Source organism: Pelophylax lessonae (genome assembly GCF_965119305.1).
Source record: "Pelophylax lessonae genome assembly, chromosome: 9".
NCBI lineage: Eukaryota > Metazoa > Chordata > Amphibia > Anura > Ranidae > Pelophylax > Pelophylax lessonae.
The window spans coordinates 109622768-109645458 of record NC_138776.1 but is presented as its reverse complement, the minus strand read 5'-3'; the positions used below and the strand labels follow the sequence as shown (position 1 = coordinate 109645458).

Here is a 22691-nt window from a genome sequence, read left to right as displayed (position 1 = left end):
TTACAGTACACTACAGTGCTGGAAGACGTGATGGTATCTGCATATAGCTGGCTGATGTGTTTTGAAGGGAGGACTCTCTTCCTTAGAGCTAAAACATGCTACTGACCCACCATTACATTTGTGATATGTTATATAGTCAGTCTGTACCGCCCACCACACTTCGCCCTGCTCCACTGGTGCACAGTGCGCCCTTCTCTTGTTATTAACACCCTAACCCTAACAAAAATAAATAAAATAAAGAATCCTAACCCTAACCTAACCTTAATTCTAACCCCTTACCGTTTAAAGAAATCAAATCAAATGGAAAGGCTAAAAAAAAGCTGAAATACCTAGCAACCAGTGTTGCAATAGATGATAGTTTTCTCTATTGGCTAATAAAAAAAACCCGCCAAAGTTCAAAAATGCTGTAAAAAACATGCAAGTCACGCATAAATATGCACAAAAAAATGCTGTAAAAACGCGTAAAGACGCTACGCTCAGATGTGAATCCAGTCTAAGAAATGTGTCCGCTGTCTGTGCTGTATGAAGCACATGTAATAAACAGCAGTATGGGGACATCTGAAGGCATGCTTTGATTGGCTGAGGTGGAGAGGCAGGTGATTCATTCAGAAAATACAAGGCATCCTGTGAATGAAGCAGGACAGGAAGTCCCCATATCACTGCTGGTACACAGCACAGTAAACTGTATAGCTGAACATAAAGTTTGTACTGCACTGACAGCGGACAAATATCCAGATTGACTATTTAAAATACAATGTAATAGCAAAGTTAGAGTTAGTCTTTAAAGCAATCATTTATTATATTGCAGCTTACTGTAGTTGTAATGGCTGCATCAGTTTGGTTTCTTAGGCTTTCTTCTATTTATATCTGATCTGATATAAAAGAACAAGCTCTTTCAGATTATTTCTGTCAGTTACAGGGCTGAGAGATATTGGGGCACTTAGGGGTGCTAAAAATGCTCCGCTTTTATTTTTTTTATGTAAAACCTTTATCACAAAAGAAAAAAAAAAAAAAAACGGTTTGCTGTAACTGCTTATAAAGTGTGAGCTGGTGTTTGGCTTCAATTTATTAGTGTGTTTAAATCTGCTAGTACATCTAACACTCCCCTCCCCCCAGATTAGCAATTCTGCTGTCTAAAGGTGTCACCTGTGCTCCTTCATCTAGAGTGGGGGCACTAATACAGGAAGTGTGATACTGGCCAGGTCACCAGGTGAAACAAATGCAGCCATCCCATCGGTTGATTGGTAAGCTGCAATATATAAAATTTTTAGTTTTTGATTCAATCCTACTTTAAGATTTACAGTACCGTGCTAGAGGTGCCACTGCCTTCAGAGACTTCCAGGTGTGTTAGATATTGTGTCTCCCCACTAGGCGCTATAGTTTCATATGCCCGATGCTATATCACTATTGTGTCCAATTTTTCTTTTTATTTTAGGCATGTGATTTCATTTTAACTACTTAACCATTTCTGGACCGGAAGGTTTTACCCCCTTAATGACCAGGCCATTTTTTTTGCGATATAGCACTGTGTTACTTTAACTGACAATTACGCAGTCATACGTTGCTGGACCCAAACAAACATTTTTGTCCCTTTTTTCAACAAATAGAGCTTTCTTTTGGTGGTATTTGATCACCTCTGCGGTCTTTATTTTTTGCGCTATAAACAAAAAAGAGTGACAATTTAAAAAAACAAACAAACAATATTTTTTACTTTCTGTTCTAAAACACAGCCAATAAAAAAATTAAAAATTCTATTTTTTTTCATTAATTTAGGTAAAAAAAATGCACTGTTACTGTACTAATGACACTGACAAGGAAGGGGTTGTAAGGAACTTTTTAACTGGTCGACTAGATGGACTCTCTACGAATATTCGGGAACACGCAGAGACACACACACGAGGGTAGAATCAAAGCATGTACATTTATTTCAGGAAATGTCCCGAGCATATATACAGTTAGAACAACAGAAAAATGTATTTTGCAGTAAGGGGCTTGGTTTCAATATGACTCATGATCACATGGTACTTTTTGGCATACCACACAGATTTAAACTGTTCCCATAACAAATTTACCAATCAAGATGCTCTTATGTGCAAATATTTCTGCAGAGTCAGACACCGCCAAACAAACAAGATGTTATGACTATAAATCCAGGCATAATTGCAGGAATATAGAAGAAGAATATACAGCATGAAAACGCCATTAACCCTTCAGGGGTTAACATCAGGGGGCGATCAAAGGGCTGTGTGTCCCTAGGGGGTGCTTACTAACTGTGGGGGGTTGCACTGTTTTGGGGGAAGACAGAGATCCAGGTTCCTGGTTAGCTGGAACACAAGATCTCTATCTTGCCCCCTTGCAGAATGGCGATCTGCCTTGTTTACATAGGCAGTTCACCGTTCTGCCTCTCCCGGGGATGATCGCGGATGGCAAGGCAGACATTGGGTCCGCCAGACCCCTTGATTGACATCCCCGCTAGCCAATCAGGGTGCGATCACGCCTCCGATGGAGCGATGGCGCAATCTCTTGGCTATTGAACGAAAAGACGTACAGGTACCTTGTTTGGCGCAATAGCGCCACTTTGCCTCATTATATACACGGCGACTGGTCAGCAAGTGGTTAAACACAATTTTATGATTACCAGCTAAACCAAAACCATTATAGTTACTTTAAAGCAGTCAAGTAATTTAATGTGAGGGCTCTTTTACACTTTTCCATTCCATTATGTTGCAGTACCCCACATATGTTTTTTTTGTTTTTTTTTTTGTATGTTAATTATAATGAAGGGCTGCCAAAGTAACAGAATGAATGTATGGTGGTTGTTTTGCCAGTTATTGCACATGTTGGTTTGGCTGCTTCTTTTTTATATAATCTTTATTTATGTAAAACAAAATACCATGTCACATTAGGCATTTCCATGAGTGCAAAAATAGAAGATCCAAAGGACATGTGTAATTCACATGTGTCAATTCACATGCCATTTGGTGCGGTGCAATTTGAGTTCGTTCATTTTTATTTGAAGTGCATGTCTCTTTTTTGGAGCCACACTGAACCAGATTGCATGGTCGTTTTGCACTATGCGATCCGAAGCAGGCAAACGCACTGTGTTTGCGACCTTCGTTTTTAGGTCTCATTAACTTTGTATTGACACAGGCAACAGATCGCAAGGGCAATGAGATTATACGGTGTGGGAACACGCACGGATCGTGGCATTTCCCGCACTGCATAAGTGTGAACCTAGCCTTAAAAGCAATTTTCCTAGCTTCCTAGAAGTCAGCACTTGCCTCTTCTCTCCAGTTCATCTTCACTTAAAATGCAGGGCTCCTGGTCCTGCATCGTGCATGATAAAGTCAAAGCTGCAACCACCATCCGGAGTGGCTGCATGGATGAAAGCACCTTCAGGAGCAAGGAAGAATGTAAGTGAATGTGTTTTACTGGTATCTTAGGCAAAAATGAGCATTTACCTTTGCAAGGACTTTTTTCAATCCCCAGAGCTCAGCTTTAAAGTGGTTCTAAAGTCTAAGGCCCCTTTTACACTGCCTGTCAGTTTTTAATGCGGACTCGATCGAACCTTCCATTGCTCTCTATGGGGCGGCATGTGTCCGCTGACACCCACCGACATCAGATCTGATCCTGTCTGCCAAAAACAGAAAAATGGGGATCTGTTCCCCATCTGTCCGAAGGATAAGATCGGATGACAGTTGGATAGAAAAGGACAGGTGGTACGTTTTCCATCCAGCCACCCCATAGAGAACAGCGGGCTATGTCCGTCTCCGCTCTGCATCAGCGAAGCGGGGGCTGATCTTTCAGCCACCTGGTCAGCGTGGATCAGCGAAGATATCCCCTACTGAGCAGGCAAATCCACTGGCAGACTCCACCAGTATGAAAGGGGCCTAAAGGTTTTTTTATCTTAATGCTTTGTCTCCAGCAGGCCAGATGGCTCCTTGATAACCTGACAGTAAAGATCTATAAATTTCTGATATTAGCATATGTTGCCTTCCAACGTGCATTCTCTGCATTAAGGGTAAAACCTGAAAATCGGGTCAATTCTTTCACTTTAGGCCTTCTTGAAAGAGTATGCAAACCCTCACAAGGATTTTTTCTTATTTGCTCTTATTGTCAGTTAAATACAATACCGTTCAAAAGTTTGGGGTCACTCAGACAATTTCATGTTTTCCATGAAAACTCACACTTTTATTCGTCAAATGAGTTGCAAAATGAATAGAAAATATTGTCAAGACATTGATGAGGTTAGAAATAATGATTTTTATTTGAAATAATAATTTTGTCCTTCAAACTTTGCTTTCATCAAAGAATTCGCCATTTGCAGCAATTACAGCTTTGCAGACCTTTGGCATTCTAGCTTTCAATTTGTTGAGGTAATCTGAAGAAATTTCACCCTACGCTTCCTGAAGCACCTCCCACAAGTTTGATTGGCTTGATGGGCACTTCTTACGTACCATACGGTCAAGCTGCTCCCACAACGGCTCAATAGGGTTGAGATCTGGTGACTGCGCTGGCCACTCCATTGCAGACAGAATACCAGCTGACTGCTTCTTCCCTAAATAGTTCTTGCATAGTTTGGAGGTGTGCTTTGGGTTAATGTCCTGTTTTAGGAGGAAATTGGCTCCAATCAAGCGCTGTCCACAGGGTATGGCATGGCGTTGCAAAATGGATTGATAGCCTTCCTTATTCAAAATCTCTTTTACCTTGTACAAATCTAACACTTTACCAGCACCAAAGCAGCCCCAGACCATCACATTACCTCCACTATGCTTGACAGATGGCGTCAGGCACTCCTCCAGCATCTGTTCACTTGTTCTGCATCTTACAAATGTTCTTGTGTGTGATCCAAACACCTCAAACTTAGATTTGTCTGTCCATAACACTTTTTTTCCAATCTTCCTCTGACCAATTTCTGTGTTCTTTTGCCCATCTTAATCTTTTTCTTTAATTGGCCAGTCTCAGAAATGTTTTTTTCTTTGCCACTCTGCCTAGAAGGCCAGCATCCCGGAGTTGCCTCTTCACTGTGGACGTTGAGACTGGCGTTTTACGGGTACCATTTAATGAAGCTGTCAGTTGAGGACCTGTGAGGCATCTATTTCTAAAACTATAGAAACTGTTGATGCTTCAGATACTCAACTAGCTCAAAGGAAGGCCAGTTTTATAGCTTCTCTAATCAGCACAACAGTTTTCAGCTGTGCTAACATAATTACACAAGGGTTTTGTAATCATCAATTAGCCTTTTAAAATGATTCGCTAACACAATGCACCATTAGAACACAGGAGTGATGGTTGCTGGAAATGGGTAGATATTCCATTAAAATCAGCTGTTTCCAGCTAGAATAGTCGTTTAACACATTAACAATGTCTAGACTGTATTTCTGATTAATTTAATGTTATCTTCATTGAAAAAACAGTGCTTTTCTTTCAAAACAAAGGACATTTCTAAGTGACCCCAAACTTTTGAACCGTAGTTTATACCACTGAAAGAGCTTTGTTATAGCTGTTTAGTACATGGCAAAAAATACCTGATGGCCCTACAGGAATCTAGGAAGTCTGGTATTGGCAAGTTTAAATGGTGACAATAAATGGGAAAAGCCTGAAAAAGAATACATGCAACAAACGAACGCAGGACTGGTAAGCTGCAATATAATTAGTGTTTGTTCTTGGATTTAGATCAGATTTAATGCCAACATTTTGTGTTTTCAACCATAAAAAAGTCTTAGTTGATCAAGTATTGCATTTACAGTGCAAAAAGCAAGCCATTAAAGCACTTCCAACTTTTCACTTGTTGATGAATTAAACCAAATGATCACAAAAATATAATTTGATGTACCACTTTTCCATTGTAATATCACATCTCATGGCTAGATGAATCAGGTTATGGGAATAAAAACACATGCTGACATAGTATATCTGGCTTAATCCTGTATTAAAAACCAAAAGCAATAGATCTGCTGTGATAATCATGATTTTATACTTTCCTGGAAAAGAACGCTGGAGTTAGAGAAAATAGAATATATGAGAATTTCATCTGCCAAGATAAATCTTTTCCACTGTAAGCGCTATGGCATACAGAAGATGAAGAATAAAATAAATACTGCAATGCACTGTGTTCTTTCTGAGATGTCTATTATATTTCACTTACATAACATTAATACTGCAATTTCTGTGATATGAGTCACTGTAAATCTTTTAAAGCTCTTAAAGCATACTTTTGTTAGACTTAACACTATTTATTGGGGGAACATTGGAATCTGCAATATACTGCAAGGCAATTGTATAACATAAAATAAAATTCTACAGAGGACTGACTCTTTACAAATAAAGCACATTTAGGATAACAACATTGCTGATGTTTTAAGGAAAATATGGATGCATGACACATTATTTTTGTTCACGACAGCACATATTTTAAAGGGAGTTTCTTCTCTCTAAAATAGTGATAGAACAAAGATCATACCTCTTTAGTGAACAGTAGATCTTGGTGCCCTACATTATTTGGGCAGGCAGGGTTGGTCTTTGGCAGGGAGTTGAGCGTGCAAAAAAGGGGTTAGGTTAGTGTTCTGGTTGGAGTTACAGGGGGCATACTACATATCCATAATCTGTAGGCCAAACATTTATTGATGTGATTACATCCCAATAAGTGCAGGTTACAAGGCCATGCAGGACCTCTTCCTAAGGCTTATGATTTAAACACATCACATGTATGACAAGAGGTCCTGGGTGGATTCAAACAGTTGCACATACAATTAATTGTGGGACATTCTGTTTGAAATGCTGTATTAAGCGTGCTGACAACTCTGTCCCAGGACCACACAAACTTTGGACATTCCAGAGCGTGTGATGGAGATCTCTATTATCTCTCTCACATCTAGTGCACATAGGGTTTACTCACTTCCCAATGTCAAATAGTCATTTTGATGTATAATGCGCACACATAATATCAGCTGTGACAACCTTTGTAACACATTTAAATAACATTTATGAACATTTAGCAACACATGTTCTCAAGTGTATTTTTCAGCTAGCTGCAAGGTTTTTACAATCTAGGAGCTGTGTTTCCTCTTTTTGGAGGAAAATCCTCGGGAAAAACACCATCTTGGAATATGATCATTGAGCTGTTTTATTTTTTTTATATATTTTTTTTTTTACTTTTTTCTTTGTAAAATCCTTTGATATTCCTGGGTGTATTACCACAGGATTTTTCTTCTGGTCTTCACAAATATGGCCGAATGATCATTTCCAGCCTCGGCAATGAAGTCGCATTATTGTGCGCCTGTGATAAGGTGGACCAGGCAAGGCTACTTCAAGATGTTGGACATCACTTGAGGACCCCTTGATAATGTCTTGATGAAACGCATTGGGTGGAGTTTCTGGTTCTGACGTCATGCTTCTGCACGATTCCAGGTCGGCAGCGGCTTCTAATGTGAGGTCTTTTATCTGATTATGTACGTTTTTGGGTTTTTACCAACATTTTGATAAAATACTGCACTATTGGGAATTATTTCTGGCTGGTGGTGAGCTTTATGTGCCGTAGTTTGGGTCCATCTGAAGGTGCCATTGAAAACAGATTATTGGAGATCATTGCACGCACTCCAGAGAGATTTGACGTGTCACAGGTGTTTATGCTGTTGTAATGGCAACCCTTTGATATGGTGAGTGGTGATTTCACAAGGAAATGGTTGCTGGTCCTTTGAGCACTCTGGAAAAGGGAATACACATTGGGCGTCGGTGGGTGGTGGTTTCAGCTTTCACTGTGAACAATATGTTTGTTGGGACTTTTGCATGTAATACTCTATATTATATGTTTTTTAATTCTGTCTGTTTAATGCAGCAGTTGTAGTAGAACATTATTCTGTCTTCTTTACTTTAGAGAAGTTGTGTCTATCAATCACTTTCTGGAGGCAGCTGCTGAGAAGGAATTACGAGGGAAAAGGAGACTCCAGCAGTTTATTGAGAACTTGCTACAACGAGTGGAACTTGCAGAAAAGCAGCTGGAATTTTATCAGAACCGACAGATCAAAAACAGTCAAGCCAGCGCAGGAGATGCTGTGGTAAGACATTGTGTAGAGATTCTCTTATAAGATGTATGTGTAGCAAATAGACATACCGTGGGCACAATCTGCTGCTTTTTGCTTCTTAAAAAAAAGTCAGTGGATATGCTGCTTCTTTACTTTAACGTACTGGAGAACTCACAAGTGCTGGGCACCTAAAGATGTGACAGACTGAATACACACTTTAGATTTCAATAAAAAGTTCTGCATACTGCTACGGTGAAAATTTCCTCTGTTTTCAGCTGCAATTTTGATGCAGTTCAGATGTGAATTTTTGGAGCCAACAGCCATCAGCGTCTTTAACATTAGCTGTTTGTTAAGCAGTGGGCCGGGAAGCTAGCCGCCGCATCCTTAACAACGGATGACCCATTGACTGTCAGCAGGGTTCCTTGCTGACAGCTGAATAGGAATAAACAAACATTGCCGGCAATTAATTGCGAAAAAATGTTTTTCGGGCCTGGATTTTTCTGGCATGCCCAGAAGCTGTTCAGCAGGGAATGACGCGCCTGCATCGGAAGTGACGAGCAGGGCCGGTGCAGGCGCATTGACTCCTGGGAGCGATGACGTTCATCTCCCAGGAGTCAATGCAAGGAGGAAGTGACAAGCAGGGCCGGTGCAGGCGCATAGATTCCTGGGATCGATGACGCTCATCTACCAGGAGTCAATGCAAGGAGGAAGTGATGTTGGCGGCCCTGTCCGCAGAGGGAGGAAGGAAGGGAAGTATATTTTCTTTAAAAAAAAACAAGGTCAGTGAATCAAAAATATTATCCAATTGTTTTTCAGAGGGGGAAGTGTTTGTATTTCAAACCAGGAGAGCTGCCTAGGGTAAGAATGCTGCTCCTCCATATTTAACTTTTCATTAAAAGGTCTTTAAAACGTTATTGCACTAGTGGTATCTTTTCTCTTTCTTTTCATGCTATGAGCGGAAGAAAGGCTATCTAGGCATCAGTGATCTACCAGCCAGTGTACTCTTGATCTAAGGTGGAACATCCAAGTGTCTTTTGCCCATTCCATGAGAGTGGAGGGCATTAAGTGGGGGTGAGTGACTTGGCAAAGGGGTGTGGAACACAGAGGTGGTGGACCTTTTTTTTTGGTGTTTCTTTTTATCTTGAAGTCACTGGAAACTCACCGGACTATCTATGCTTATCACTATGGATTTTCAGTTTAGTTCATGAACTTTTTTGGACTATTTTTATTTTTCATATTTATATACAAATATATTTTTGGTGGCAGTGTTTTTGAATTTTATTGTTCACGTATTTGATTGATCACTTATTCACATGTCACTGTTTTTGATGATATATGTGCGCAGCTAACAGTTTATATCATTTTGCACTGTTATTTTTCACACCATATTATTGCCAAAATGATTCAAGATTTTATTTCGAATATATATTTGTATGACAGTTTATAACAGATTATTGATTTTTATTTATTTTTACTCTGTATTCCAAAGACTGTTTGTTTGTTTTTTTATTTTGAACATGTAACCAGCAGCAGTGGACTAGAAGCTCCTCCTGCTTATAATTCCCTGCAGACAGGCTGGGAAAGATCTTGGTCATGTCAAAGCTGTATATCGATTAGGAAAAAGGTAGTTTCAATATATATAATATAATATATATATATATATATATATATATATATATATATATATATATATATATATATATATATATATATATATAGTGACAGGAAGTCAGGTAAATCTGGGGATGATGTCACAGACAGGAGTTACATGTCTGCTTGGTTCATATATATTGTGACAGGAAGTCAGGTAAATCTGGCGATGATGTCACAGACAGGAGTTACATGTCTGCTTGGTTTAGAAAATTCACCAATTACTATAGGGTGTCGGCTGCAGAGGTAGCCAGAACTGTCTAAGGACGTTGAACAGACTTCAGCTGTTCAGAATGAGGAAATTAAGGCCTCTATAATTTGTCCAGAGGAAGTATATGGATTGCTGCCTCCTGACGCTGTGTGAGCTGGGGAGAGGAGGACAGTCAGATGAATGCCCCCTGAAGCTGTGGGAGCATGGGGAAGACCTCCTGGAGCGATGTGCGCTGAGGAGGGTAAAAAGTGTGAAGACCTCCTGAAGCGATGTGCGCTGAGGAGGGTAAAAAGGGTGAAGACTTCTTAAGGTGAGAAAATGAACTATTTCTATGTGAAGAGTGTGAAGAGGAAAACCAATGGATGTTTTCTATGTGAAAGGAAAGTCCAATGAACATGTGCTGTGTGAAGAGAAAAGGGACATTCTCTATGTGAAGAGATAATAAATGGACTATTGATAGTCTGCTGTATGATCAGCCAAGTCTGCCCAACAGTAGGTTGGGGACAGACTTCATTAGATAGGTTCCTGTGTGTGAGAAGGTAGCCGCCCACAGTGGTAAGGATTTATTTTGTGTTTTATTTTATTTTGATGTTTTTGAGGCTTGCACTTGTGTGAAGAAAATTGCAAGAAATAAAACCTTACACTGTTGTTTGCAACCACTTCTCGGCTATCTCCCTGTGTAACGAATCCCCCCAAGGGGTCATCCACGCCCACCACCGAGCAAGTCCCCTCACTATATATATATATATATATATAATATATATATATTTTTTTTTTTAAATTACAATAATTACAGTGCCATCATCCACACACAGAAATAGAAGGGACCATGTATTAAACAGTGTGTGTTTAGTATCACTTTAAACACTATGGGGGTCTATTTGTTTAAAAAAATAAAAATAACTGCTGTAAAACTGCTGTGTCACAGCCATTACAAAAAAATCCCCATATGTAATCGGTAATGTGACTAATATGTTTATTTCCTAGGATTATCAGCCTTCTCTTGTGATCATAATGTGGGGTTACCCTGAAATACCCTATTATGACCACCAAATGGAACCACCAATTATAGGAAGCAAGCATATTACACAAATTATGGGAATTGTTCTTGATGGCTATGTGAATGCTTGAGACATTTGTACAGAAACTTATTTTTATAAATAGAGCTGTTGGGTTCAAAGTAGTATAACAATAACATACACAGCTAGAAACTGTATCCGGCTCAGTATGTATGACATCACTTAATTAAATCCAACATATAGGTCCACTAAAAAAATGGGATAATGGTTATATAACCTCTTTTTGTGGGGTAATTTATAAGCAGTACTGAACTTTAATTGTAATTCTAGCACAAGTCCTCCTCTGTAACTCCAAACAGGTAATCGTGAAAATGTTTAAAGTGTCGCCTATGAAGTTTTTTAAGTACAGTAGTTTGTCGCTATTCCATGAGTCAGCGCAATTTTAAAGCTTGACATGTTAAGTATCTATTTACTCAGCGTAACATTATCTTTCACATTATACAAAAATTAATTGAAGTGTATTTTTTTCCCAAAAAATTGATTTTGAAAGACCGCTGCGCAAATACAGTGTAACATAAAGTATTGCAACAACGCCATTTTATTCTCTAGGGTCTCTGCTAAAGAAATATATATAGTGTTTGGGAGTTCTATGTATTTTTCTAGCAAAAAATACTGATTTTAACTTGTAAGCAACAAATGTCAGAAATAGTCCTGGTCTTGAAGTGGCACACCCCCCAGTATTACTTCCCCCAAGAGCCCTTCTTCTAAACACAGTATGTGGATGATCTCAAAGGGGTAATACAGCGGCAATATTTTGCTGGGAATTATATCAATGTATGCACTTAGATTGGGACAGAGAGGGGTAGAGGATAAGGTAGAATTCCTTTTAGTTTAGGCAGGGTCAACGAAGAGACTTGGGATTTCAGGGCAGAAAAAGCACTTCTGTCAGAACATTCAGAAAGTTAGGAGTGCAACAGGTAAGTTTCTATCTTTTTGTATTTTTAATTTTAAAGAATAAAACATGGAGAAATGTTCATGTCTTAGAGAGATGAACCTATTATGCTTCTTTTGCTATTGTCCCCAGACATGCATTTTAAGGGGTCTATTTATGAAAAAATATATTGAACGAATGTCATAAGTATTCGCCCAACCATGATGCATTCCGACCATATCATGCTTTATAGGTTAATTGCCTATGATTGTCAACTCCATCTAGTGGCCATAATGTGGTATTTTTACTTAAATTTCTGGTTTAGTGCAGTGGTCTCCACACTGCAACCCTTTGCTTGCCTTTATCTAGCCCTTGGGGAATATTTCTCCCATTGATACGACACACTATTTCTCATACCAACACCAACAATGGGACATTATTCCTGCCACTGACACCAACAATGGGGCGCTATTCCTTCCACTGACACCAACAATGTGGTACTATTCCTTCCACTGACACCAACAACGAAGCATTGTTTCCTCCCATCAAAGCCGGAGCATTTCCTACTCACACTGGCCACAGTCTGGCCCCCCAAAAGTCTGAAGGAAAGTAAACTGGCCTTTTGTTTACAAAGTTTGGAGACCCCTGGTTTAGTGAATCAGCCTTGACTTTTCCATGGTATTATATACTGGATTGCTTATGAAACAAAGAAAACACTTTAAAGTGTTAAGTGCCCAATCCAGTCATTTTAGCATTTTCTAATTTTTAAACAATAACCTGTTGCAGAAAATAGCTGCTATTTCTGCCTTTTTACTGCTATTGGCACACATTACCAGTCAGCCTTTTGGGAACTGTAGGTATTCTGCAGCAAGGATAAACATTCACTTTTTGTTTTACAAATATTCTGCCAATTGTGCAGTGCTCACAGTTTTCGATTAACCCAATTACGTAAATTAAACCTTCTACTACAAGAGCTCCTCTCTGTGAGTTTAATTTACTGTGTGGAATCAGCCCTGCGTTAGCCCAGCTCTGTTTTCAGTAATAACACTCTTTTTCTGAGTTCTCTCACACCTTACTTAATTAGAGCCGCAAAGCCACAAGAACGTTTTCAGTTTGTTAATGTCTCCTGAGGATGTGTTAAAGTAAACCTGGCATGAAACCAATGTGGGGCTAGTGGCTGGCTGTAATTCTAGCCCAATGGCCTAGAACAAGTATGCAAAAATAGATGTCAAGTTGCTGCATATAAATACCAAATACACTACTTTCTAGCATTGCTTATTCCTGACCCCTGCACTGTGTGCATTACTTACTCCTGACCCCTGCATTGTGTGTTTTACTTACTCCTAACCCCTACAATCTGTGTATTTCTTACTCCTGACATCTGCACTTTGTACAAAACTAACTCCCGAGCCCTGAACTCTGTGTGTTACATACTTTTTACCCCTGAACTGTGTGCAATACTTATTCCTGGGGTCTGCATTCTGTACCTTACGTACTCCTGACCTTTGTGCATTACTTTCTCTTGACTTCTGTAATCTGTGCTAGACTAACTCCTGACCCTGACCTCTGCACTGTGTGCATTACTTATTCCTGACTCCTGCACCGTGTGCATTACTTATTCCTGACTCCTGCACTGTGTGCATTACTTACTCTTGGCAACTGCACTATGTGCAATATGTATTCCTTACCTCTGCATATGTGTCACTTTTACCTGACCTCTGCACTGTATGCATTACTTACTCCTGACTTCTGCACTGTGTACATTGTATGCTCCTGACCTCTGTACCCTGTGCATTACTTGCCCTTGACCTATGAACTCTGTGTGTTACTTACTCCTGACCCCTGCACTCTGGATATCACTTACACCAAACTATTGCACTGTGTATATTTCTTACTCCTGACCCTATAACCATTACTTGACCTCTTCACTCCTGTTACACACTTTTCATTTCTGCACTTTGTGTTACACACTCTTGATCCAGAGCAGAGTAGGCTCAGGTTTTATTTATTTATGTTTATTTATGTTGGCTACAAATAAGGGAACCTGGTTTTGTGGGTGTGGCTACAAATAGGAGCAGGTCAGTAGGGTTTCCCCATACTCCTGTTTGAAAATTTGGCAACCGCACCTTTTAGTGTCGGTTCACACTGATCCGACCCGACTTTGGGCGACTAATGCCGTCACCCGTGCACCGTGACTTTGGCGTGGCTTGCAACGACTTCAGATAATGGAAGTCAATGCAAGTCGCTCCGACTTTGCAAAAAAAAGGTGCAGGAACCTTTTTCTAAGTCGGAGCGACTTGAGTCGCTCCTATTAGAATGGGAACCATTGCACAGCATGGACCGCTACTTGTCAGGAGACCAAGTCGCCTAACAAGTCGGAACAGTGTGAACCGGCAGTTAAGGTTATGAAAGGTGATAGCATTAAGTGGGGTTAGATAATATATAAAGCATATGGATACTTACAGAAAAAAGAATATTCCCTAACTTTCATATGACAAAAGTTCTGTACCTAAATATACTGGAACGGAAACTAACATAGCACTGGGCTGAAGTATCATCACATATAAAATAAAAAGGTGAATTGCGTTGTTGGTTGACTTGACCTGTGTTTGAATTATGTTTCTTATATACGGTACTTACTCTACTATAATTTTGATTTATTACAATCCATATCTGCAGTGCAAACAATGATTTCTGAGAAATAGATTAGAGTAATGCCCTAGATGAAAGCTCCATTCCTTACTGTTGGCTAGGAAATGGATAGTGTGGCTATCCGGATTTCCAAGAGACAATTGTAATGGACTTAGTCTATAATAGACTTTTCTGTGCTGATTTCTGTAAACACTACTGGTCAGTTTTTGGTCATTTTTATTTTACAATTTCCACTGAAATAAAAATGCTATAGTATTCGCTGTTTTTTTTTTGTTTTTTTTTTTTTTTATAGAGGACTGGTGATTATTTTAAAAGTAAAGCTCCCAGTAAATCTTCTTTTTTTTTTTTTTTCCTCTAGTGTTGGATCCAGTGGCAGAGTCTTAGATTTTTAGTGATGTCGGTATCTCTAATTCCCCCTTGCTTCCTGGGGTACTTAGGGTCCCATTCACACCGCCAGTGATCTTTACTGCTCCTCTGAAAAGTGATCCGCCAGCAATGGTTTTTTAGAGGCAGTTGAGCAGCAGTTTTCAGGTGTTAAGGAGGCAATATTGCAGCCTCCTGATTACCTCTTTTTTCGATTCCAAGGGGGATTTTACATTGAAATGTTGTTCTTGGTGGAGGGTGTTTGGGAAGAACCACCTGCCAAGCATAACATGCCAAGCTAAATTTGTCAGACTGCAAAGCATCTGGCTACTAGGGCATTGTGTACGGACCTGGGCAGCCATTATGTTATCTTGTAGGTGGGCGGTTGAGGGGGGGGGGCAATAAAAACATGGATCAACTACCTTTTAATATAACACCTAAGTAGTTCAGTGCTACCTTGTAATATCAAATCAACAATACTTATTGTATTATAATAAAATTTAAGCGATATAAGTAATTTAAAGCGGAGTTCCGGCCTCAGAAACTTTTTTTCAATAAAAATACCCCCGGAACAGTCAGGGCTAGTACATTTCATAATGGATAGCCTCTGAACTGTCCCAGGTCGCACTTACCTTTTTAGAAGAAATACTTACCTTGAAAATTTCCAGCGCTGCCATCTCAGGTGTGGGCAGCTGAAGCCAGGGCATCCTCTTCTGTGTCCTCTTCGTCCCAGAATGCCCTGCACCGGCACCGCTCGTCAGTTCCGGTGCAGGCGCGTCATTCCTGCACAGCTTCTGGGCATGCCCAGAAGCTGTTTAGCAGGGAATGACGCGTCTGCATCGGAACTGACGAGCGGGGCCAGTGCAGGCGCATTGACTCCTGGGAGCAAGACGTCAATGCAAGCAGGAAGTGACCGCACGGGCCGCGGCCGCGGAGGGAGGAAGTAGAAGGCAGGTAAGTATACTTTCTTCAAAAACAAGGTAAGTAAAGAAAAAAAAATCGGGACTATCCATTTCTTTTGCAGGTGAATGTCGGCAAGCGGATGGCCCAAAGTCGTTTTTGAGGCCAGAACTCCGCTTTAATACATATTGTATTAATAAATAATCAATCTACATGGGAGTACCCATTTCAATATCTCCTAGCAACCAGGGACAGATTAATTTAATTCAAAATACTACATAGTTACTTTACACCACAGAGGCTGCATTGTATTTACCCTACCCCTTCCCGCTGTTGGAGATGCCCCAATGACCCTGCAGGTTTTATCCATGTATTCTGGTAATGCCCACTGATTCAAACCTACTGGCAACCGGTCACCCAATTTGTAACCACTTTGACAAAAATACCAGTCATATTAAAAGTCGGGGTATGTCTATTAGAGTTAGTTTACTCTGGCTTTTGCCAGAGCCACTCGCACCCTATTGGGCATTTTGTTATATTATGCTAGAAAAGCTATTGTCCTAAAATGGAAGTCAGACAGACCCCCTACATTATCCATTTGGGAACATCTAGTTAACTCAGTTGTTCCTCTTTATAAAGCTAAACCTACTTTTCCTGGGGCTTTCCTAAAAAAATTGGGAAGGTATGGGACTTGTGGATAGATTCAGAATCCACCATTGATGATCAAACTGTTGATAGCTAAACCCTTCTAACGTATGGTGATCATACACTGACCCCTAGTCTATAGTTGACATTTGCTGATAGATTTAATTTTGTTTTAGTGGATATGTGAGTGGCTGGGGAATTAATACCACTAGTGTCAATTGTTCTGGCACATCAGGAGGAGCACAATCCTGCTAAGACTTATTAGTCCCGTGGCTAGGCCTTTACTACTGGATCCTGAGCAACAATTGTTAGTGGTTATATTGGTTAACCACAGTTGTGTTATGTCAATAAAGAGAAATAAAAAAAAAAAAAAAAAAAAATCAATATACATCAGTAACTCCCAATCATGTAAGTTAGTGCATACTAGTAATTAATACTCATACAAAAATTTTGATACAGTAAATAATGATCATAAAAAGTCCATATAATTATAAAGTTCATGTAGTAGGAAGTTCATATAGAAATCCCATACACCATCCAGTGAATGTGCAGTCCCAAACAAAGTATATAAATCTCTTCTCATTAAATGCTCTTCACCTTAAAAAAAACACACCACAGTGCCCTTCACCCCACCTCATGGGTGTCCTCTCATCTTCTCTGCAGAACCTCAATATCCTAGAGGAGATCAAATGTTCTTTATTAATACCGGGACTCTGCTCCATTCGATATCCCGATCATCAAATTCTCAGGGCCAGAGTTTGCTCATCTAATTTTTACTGCAAAATTAAAATAACACCCACATGTCCAAAGAAAACATGAAGCATATCTTGTAGTCCTATTGCATATAGCGTCCAAGCTCCGCCCTGCGTTATGACGTCACTGCCTGACTGATGCATTGCAACCAATTGGCTTTCTTAAAGGCTCAGGCAGGTAAACAGCATAACACTCTAATCAGACTGCAGTCCAGGTACCATAGCGGCCAAATAACACAGCCGCCGCCATGATCCCAGAGACCGGCATGAATGTAAACAGACAAACCAGGAAACCATTGTAAATGGCCCAAGGAGATAATCACATTACATATATCAAACAGTAACAATTTGCAAATAAATATATACATAAAAAACCTATCCCCACATTATAGGCATTCTGTTAAGAAAATCACTAGTTTTTATTCCCACTTTGCTGCCTATGTGTAGCTTTTCAGCCTTACATTGCTACACAACACGGCTCCTTTTTTTAGAGCTCTATGGTAGTTGGATGTGACCAAACTCCTGAACTCCCTGTTGTAGTTGTTGTTATTATTAATTTAATAAACTGATTGGCCAATAGTGTAGTGAGCGAGGGTCTAGCAAGGGTGATGTGCAGGTTCCTCATTTTTATTACTATTTTGTACCCACAGATTCGCTGTATATAAATATTTTGCTATGCTCAATTGTTTATATGCTAATTAAATCAAATTTAAGATTTTTAGGCGCATAGTTGAATAGCTTATATATCAAACATCAAACGTGCTGACCAGCTGAGAATGTATAGTCCAGATCTTGTATTTTCAGTGCTGAACGCCCTTTTTTTTCACTAAATCTCTTATAACAAAGCTGCACAAAGACTTGTATTAATGTAGAAAGATTGCAGCGTAATACTCAATATGTTCTGGAAATACAGTATTTTTATAGCTTGAATGTACTGTGTATAAAGTCTCAATACACATTATTAACGTTTTTAGGCTTGAAACACACTTTATTTTTGCCTGTTTCTCTTTTTAACATTAGAATAAAAATATGTTGTAACACACATAAAATGCGCTACCAAAATATTTACCTGCTCCCTCCCCCTTTCTCAGCAGGGGGGGGGGGACTGTCCCTAGGTATCTTCGTGTCCAGTGCAGGGCTATGGACCTTGCGTTGGTCTTGATGATGTCAGGACATTAGACCGCTGAAGCAGAGGAGTGAGGAGGCTGCTGGGACTGGTATAGCAGTGTGAAGGATTGGGTAAGAAGATCATTTTTATTATGTCCCCCAGATGTAAATCAGCATTTAACCCCCTGCCAATGCCCCACTGCAAGTGGTAATCTGTACATTTCCCAGAGCTCACCTTTAAATACACAGGCAACATTCATCAACATGCATTTTGAAGTGTTTCCTACTTATTTGTATTAATGCATGCATTCTAAAACACTTCAAAATGTGTATATGGGTTAGCCGTTCTTTAAACTTGTGACTAGATCTGTGCAATGCAATGGCATGCCTTGTCTCCTTTTTTAATGCAATTATGTACGTTACAGGACCTCTTGGTGACAATGGCAGCACATGAAATGCATGATTGTTTAGATTATTCATAAATGGCCATTAAATAACACATGAAAAGGTGTCAATTCTGCCTTCTAAACAGAATGACTGACTTTTTTTAACCATAGGCTTAAAGCAGAGCTCCACCCAAAAGGTCTTCCCCCCTAACCCTCCCACCCCCCCTCTGGTGCCACATTTGGCACCTTGGGGGGGGAGCAGGTACCTGGTTTTGACATGTATCTTCTCCCATTTCCTGCTGAGTTCACCACGAGGAACTCAACCGTAAGAGCAGCCCTCGCCGCAGCCGGCCTATTGAGAAAGTACAGCGTGATTCGTGCATGCGCAGTAGTAAACTAGCTGTGAAGGCTTTGCAGCAAGGAGCACTTGGAAGGGCAATGCATGCAAAATGGTAAGTTGTCAGTAAATTGAGCTGGGAATTTTTTAAGGTTTTGTTTTGCATTTGTTTCCCTTCCATGTGCTCCTTGCTGCAAAGTTAAGTTATAGGTGAAGGCTGCAGCCATTTGTTTGTACTGATAATTGATGATTGAATTGAATTGATGATATATTGGTGAGGGGACGCACTGGACTCCTTTGCTGCCATAGTGCTATTAGCGCCCCTGTGCCTTTTAAGGAGGGGTAGGCTCCCTTCAGGCTCACCTGCCCTTTACCAATCCTTTATAATGTATGTGCTTCCATTGTGGAGGCTCTCAAAATTTAGAGTTCGGATTACAGAAAATACAGGGGTGCCCTGACAGGGCTCAGTAGCTTACGCATGTTTTTGCTAATGTGTGCAGACTAAACCCCTGTTTTTAACACATACTGTTACACAGGATCATTTGGTTAGTTGCAGGCTGTTTAAAAGGTTTTGGCTGGAAATTTCTCTGGTTTTGTTTTGTTTATGTATTGGCCTATACTGGCAATGGACTATATCCATTCATGGCACTTTTTTAAATGTCAGCACTACGCACAAGCTGCACTAAAGTATTGTATGTTTTAGATTTTATGTCAATCTAAAGACGAAACAATTTGTTTTACAGAATTTTTAACCCAAGTCCTATCTAAAGTGGACATTCATTTTACAGTAGCCATTTTTTTCTCCTTGTAATAATACTACAAAATTATTATGAGGGAGATTTACTAAAACTGGAACACTGAGACTCTAGGGCAGCTATGCATAGTAGCCAATCGGCTTCTAACTTCAGCTTGTTCAATTAAGCTTTGACAAAACCTGAAAGCTGATTGGCCTCTATTCAGAGCTCCACCGGATTTTGCACTCTACAGTTGTAGTAAATCTCCCTCTATGTGTCCATATGGACTGTATATGCATTTAGTAAGGTTGCATAAATGTTTTAAGCATGTGAAAACTCTTCATTTGTTCCTACAGGTTGTACATTTTCAGGCAAGCAGGAAAAACAAGTGCTTGTACGTATATTTTAATTTTGTTTTTACAGTTAAATTATTTTAATACTGTATTGTTTTATTGTATATTGTATTATGATTTATTTGTTAATAATTTAGTTATTTTATTTTTGTATAAAATAGAATGTGTCTATCATCGTGCTTGGGATAGATTCCTGTAAAGTAATCCTTTAGTACAATACTGTTTATTAACCGAAGCCCTCTTTCCCTCTAAAAGTATCCAGGTGGTACCCTTAGGCCCCTTTTACACTGGCCGCTCCGTCGGTGGACTCCGTTTTTTCTCAGCGGGGGATCGATCCACCGATTCCTCGCTGAGCAGGCGGATGGCAGCTGAGTATCATGATGTATCATAAGTTAAAGACATAGTATTTTTTAGTAGGGGTTCCCTGAGACCAGAAAGTTATTTCAAGGTTTCCTCTGTATTGAAAAGGTTGAGAAAGGCTGTTCTAAAGAGACCAAAGAAAAGGTAAAAACTAAACTAAGGTTATTAATAGAATATTATTAGGTACATGTCTCCAATACCATGACCATACCAGATGTGTATTATTGGAGCGTTGCATCTCTTTGGTAGATAAAAGACAGGTTGTCTGGCTTTTAACGGGGAGTAATTTAAGAATTCCTGGAAACATATTGGAAAAGTGAGAACTTCACACTGATAAGTTTAGTTCAGTATGAGTTTATTTACCAAATCTGATGCACACATTAAAAACAAATGTGTTTCAGTGCTCACAATCCCAGTTATTTTCAGTGTTGTAGACTGAAACAACAGGGACATTTATATGTATCAAAGGTACAAATTGGTGTCTAGAAAGATGGCAACTCTCTAGATGCGCATTTTTACCTTTGGGTCTTACACATCCTATCTTGGGTTCTTTTGTTCTCCAGCCCTGATGAAGGGGGATTGTAAACCCCTAAAAACTGCTGAGTGTTGCTTGTGGGCATCACATTGCTGGAGGGGAGATAAGTATAGTTCTGCTGTAACTTGCAGGTGAAACTAATAAAGTGAGTGGACATATGAAGATAATACTGCAAATCAGTACATTTATAGTAATTAATGTGCATTTAAAGCCAACCTTATTTTCTGTTGTGGATAGAGTGGGAAGGGGTTAACACTGCTTGCAAATTTATGTTGCTATGTCCCCACTTGGGAAATTTACCATTTCTATTTGTACAGAGCCCACTGTTACTCTAAAATTAAAGAAAATCCAAAATTTCAAGTTCAGATTAGAACAGGAATTGAAAGGAAATCTTCCAACGGGGCAATTATTTTGGTGGCTTTTTAGACATTTCCATTCACTTTAGTGAGGGAAAATCTTCCCTATTGGACAAACATGGCAAAAAAAAGCAGTTTCAAGCGTTCCTTACTCTATGCATAATTTAAATAAACTTTGGACTTTTTTTGCTACTTTAATTTAACTTTGTACAAAAGTAATGTATTTAGGAATATAATAAATGATATGTTTCATTTTTCAGGAACAGAGGAAGTTTTAATCTGGTAAATAACATACATGATGTCAAGCCTCAGTCTGCACAGAAAGGTCGCAGTTACATCAACCGCGTTGGCATCCAACCAATGAAATTATTACACGAGTCCTCTGAAGGTTGCCGAGAAGTATGGAAGCCACAGAAGAAAGTGGACTCTTCAGGCACTGCCAGGAAAGTTCACAACAAATCAAAAATCGGGAAAAAGATATGCATGTGTAATAATGTTCATAAACAGTACTAAAGTACCACTTTGTTTACATTTTGTACAGAAACCGATGTCCTTTCACAATTCATGGGGGTACCTTTTTCCTGAAAGAGTTGTAAATATATCATGGGAACTGCAATACATATCTTTGTTGCAATTGTCCATTAACTAGTGAGTCACCTCAAAACTGATTCCTTAGTTTTGGCTGGATGCTAACAAATTGAATCACATATTGATGTATCCCTAAAATCTGTATGGTAAGTTCTCTTCTCCTGAGTTCCCAAGTTTACCCACCTGTGACAATCCTAAAGACTGCCATAGATAGCTCAAATGTTGGCTGATTCCTGCTGAATCAATCGAAATTCAAGCCAGGGGTAGCCCTGTTGACACCACCTGGCTCAACAAAAGTTGTTCTTTCAATCGGCTTTGTCAAAGAAGTTGGGTGGAAAATTGTCAGCCGACGAATGATTGCATCCAATCAGATGCAGTCACTGTTCAGTTATTCAGACAAGAATGGGAGCTGACTGTCGGAATACCATGGCCAGCAGGGAAGATTCCTCCATCCACACTGTTTAGTGTGGATGGAAGGATCTATCAGATTTCTCTCATTTTAGCCAGTGGGTTGAACATGTATATGCTAGCTGTTGACTTTCGACTTCCTGTGGAATGTTTACTTTTTAGAGAATACAGCGGGTTAAATGACACTCCTTGATGAAGGAGATACAATTGGGAACCTTGATGGGTATATCTCTCCTCTAGATTTCTCAAGATATATTAGAGGGTGATTCTATTCATAAGCATTAACCTGTAACTGGAATGTCAGTTTGGGTAGAGCTCACTTTTAAACTGGAGAAAGAATATTGCTACTGTATGTTCATGCAATTTCTTATTGCTTACAC

The 22691-nt window shown here is 39.6% G+C and overlaps 1 protein-coding gene across 1 annotated transcript in view; it reads left to right on the top strand.

Moving 5' to 3' along the window:
* Nucleotides 1–22158, top strand: part of ZNF365 (zinc finger protein 365) — a 46063-nt gene extending 23905 nt beyond the window's left edge. The window contains exons 3-5 of the mRNA XM_082266784.1: nt 7877–8057; nt 20068–20105; nt 21576–22158. Of these exons, the coding sequence (XP_082122910.1) occupies nt 7877–8057; nt 20068–20105; nt 21576–21828 (472 nt within the window). The 3' untranslated portion in view covers nt 21829–22158. The remainder of the gene's footprint in view (nt 1–7876; nt 8058–20067; nt 20106–21575) is intronic.
* The last annotated feature ends 533 nt before the right edge of the window (nt 22159–22691 follow it).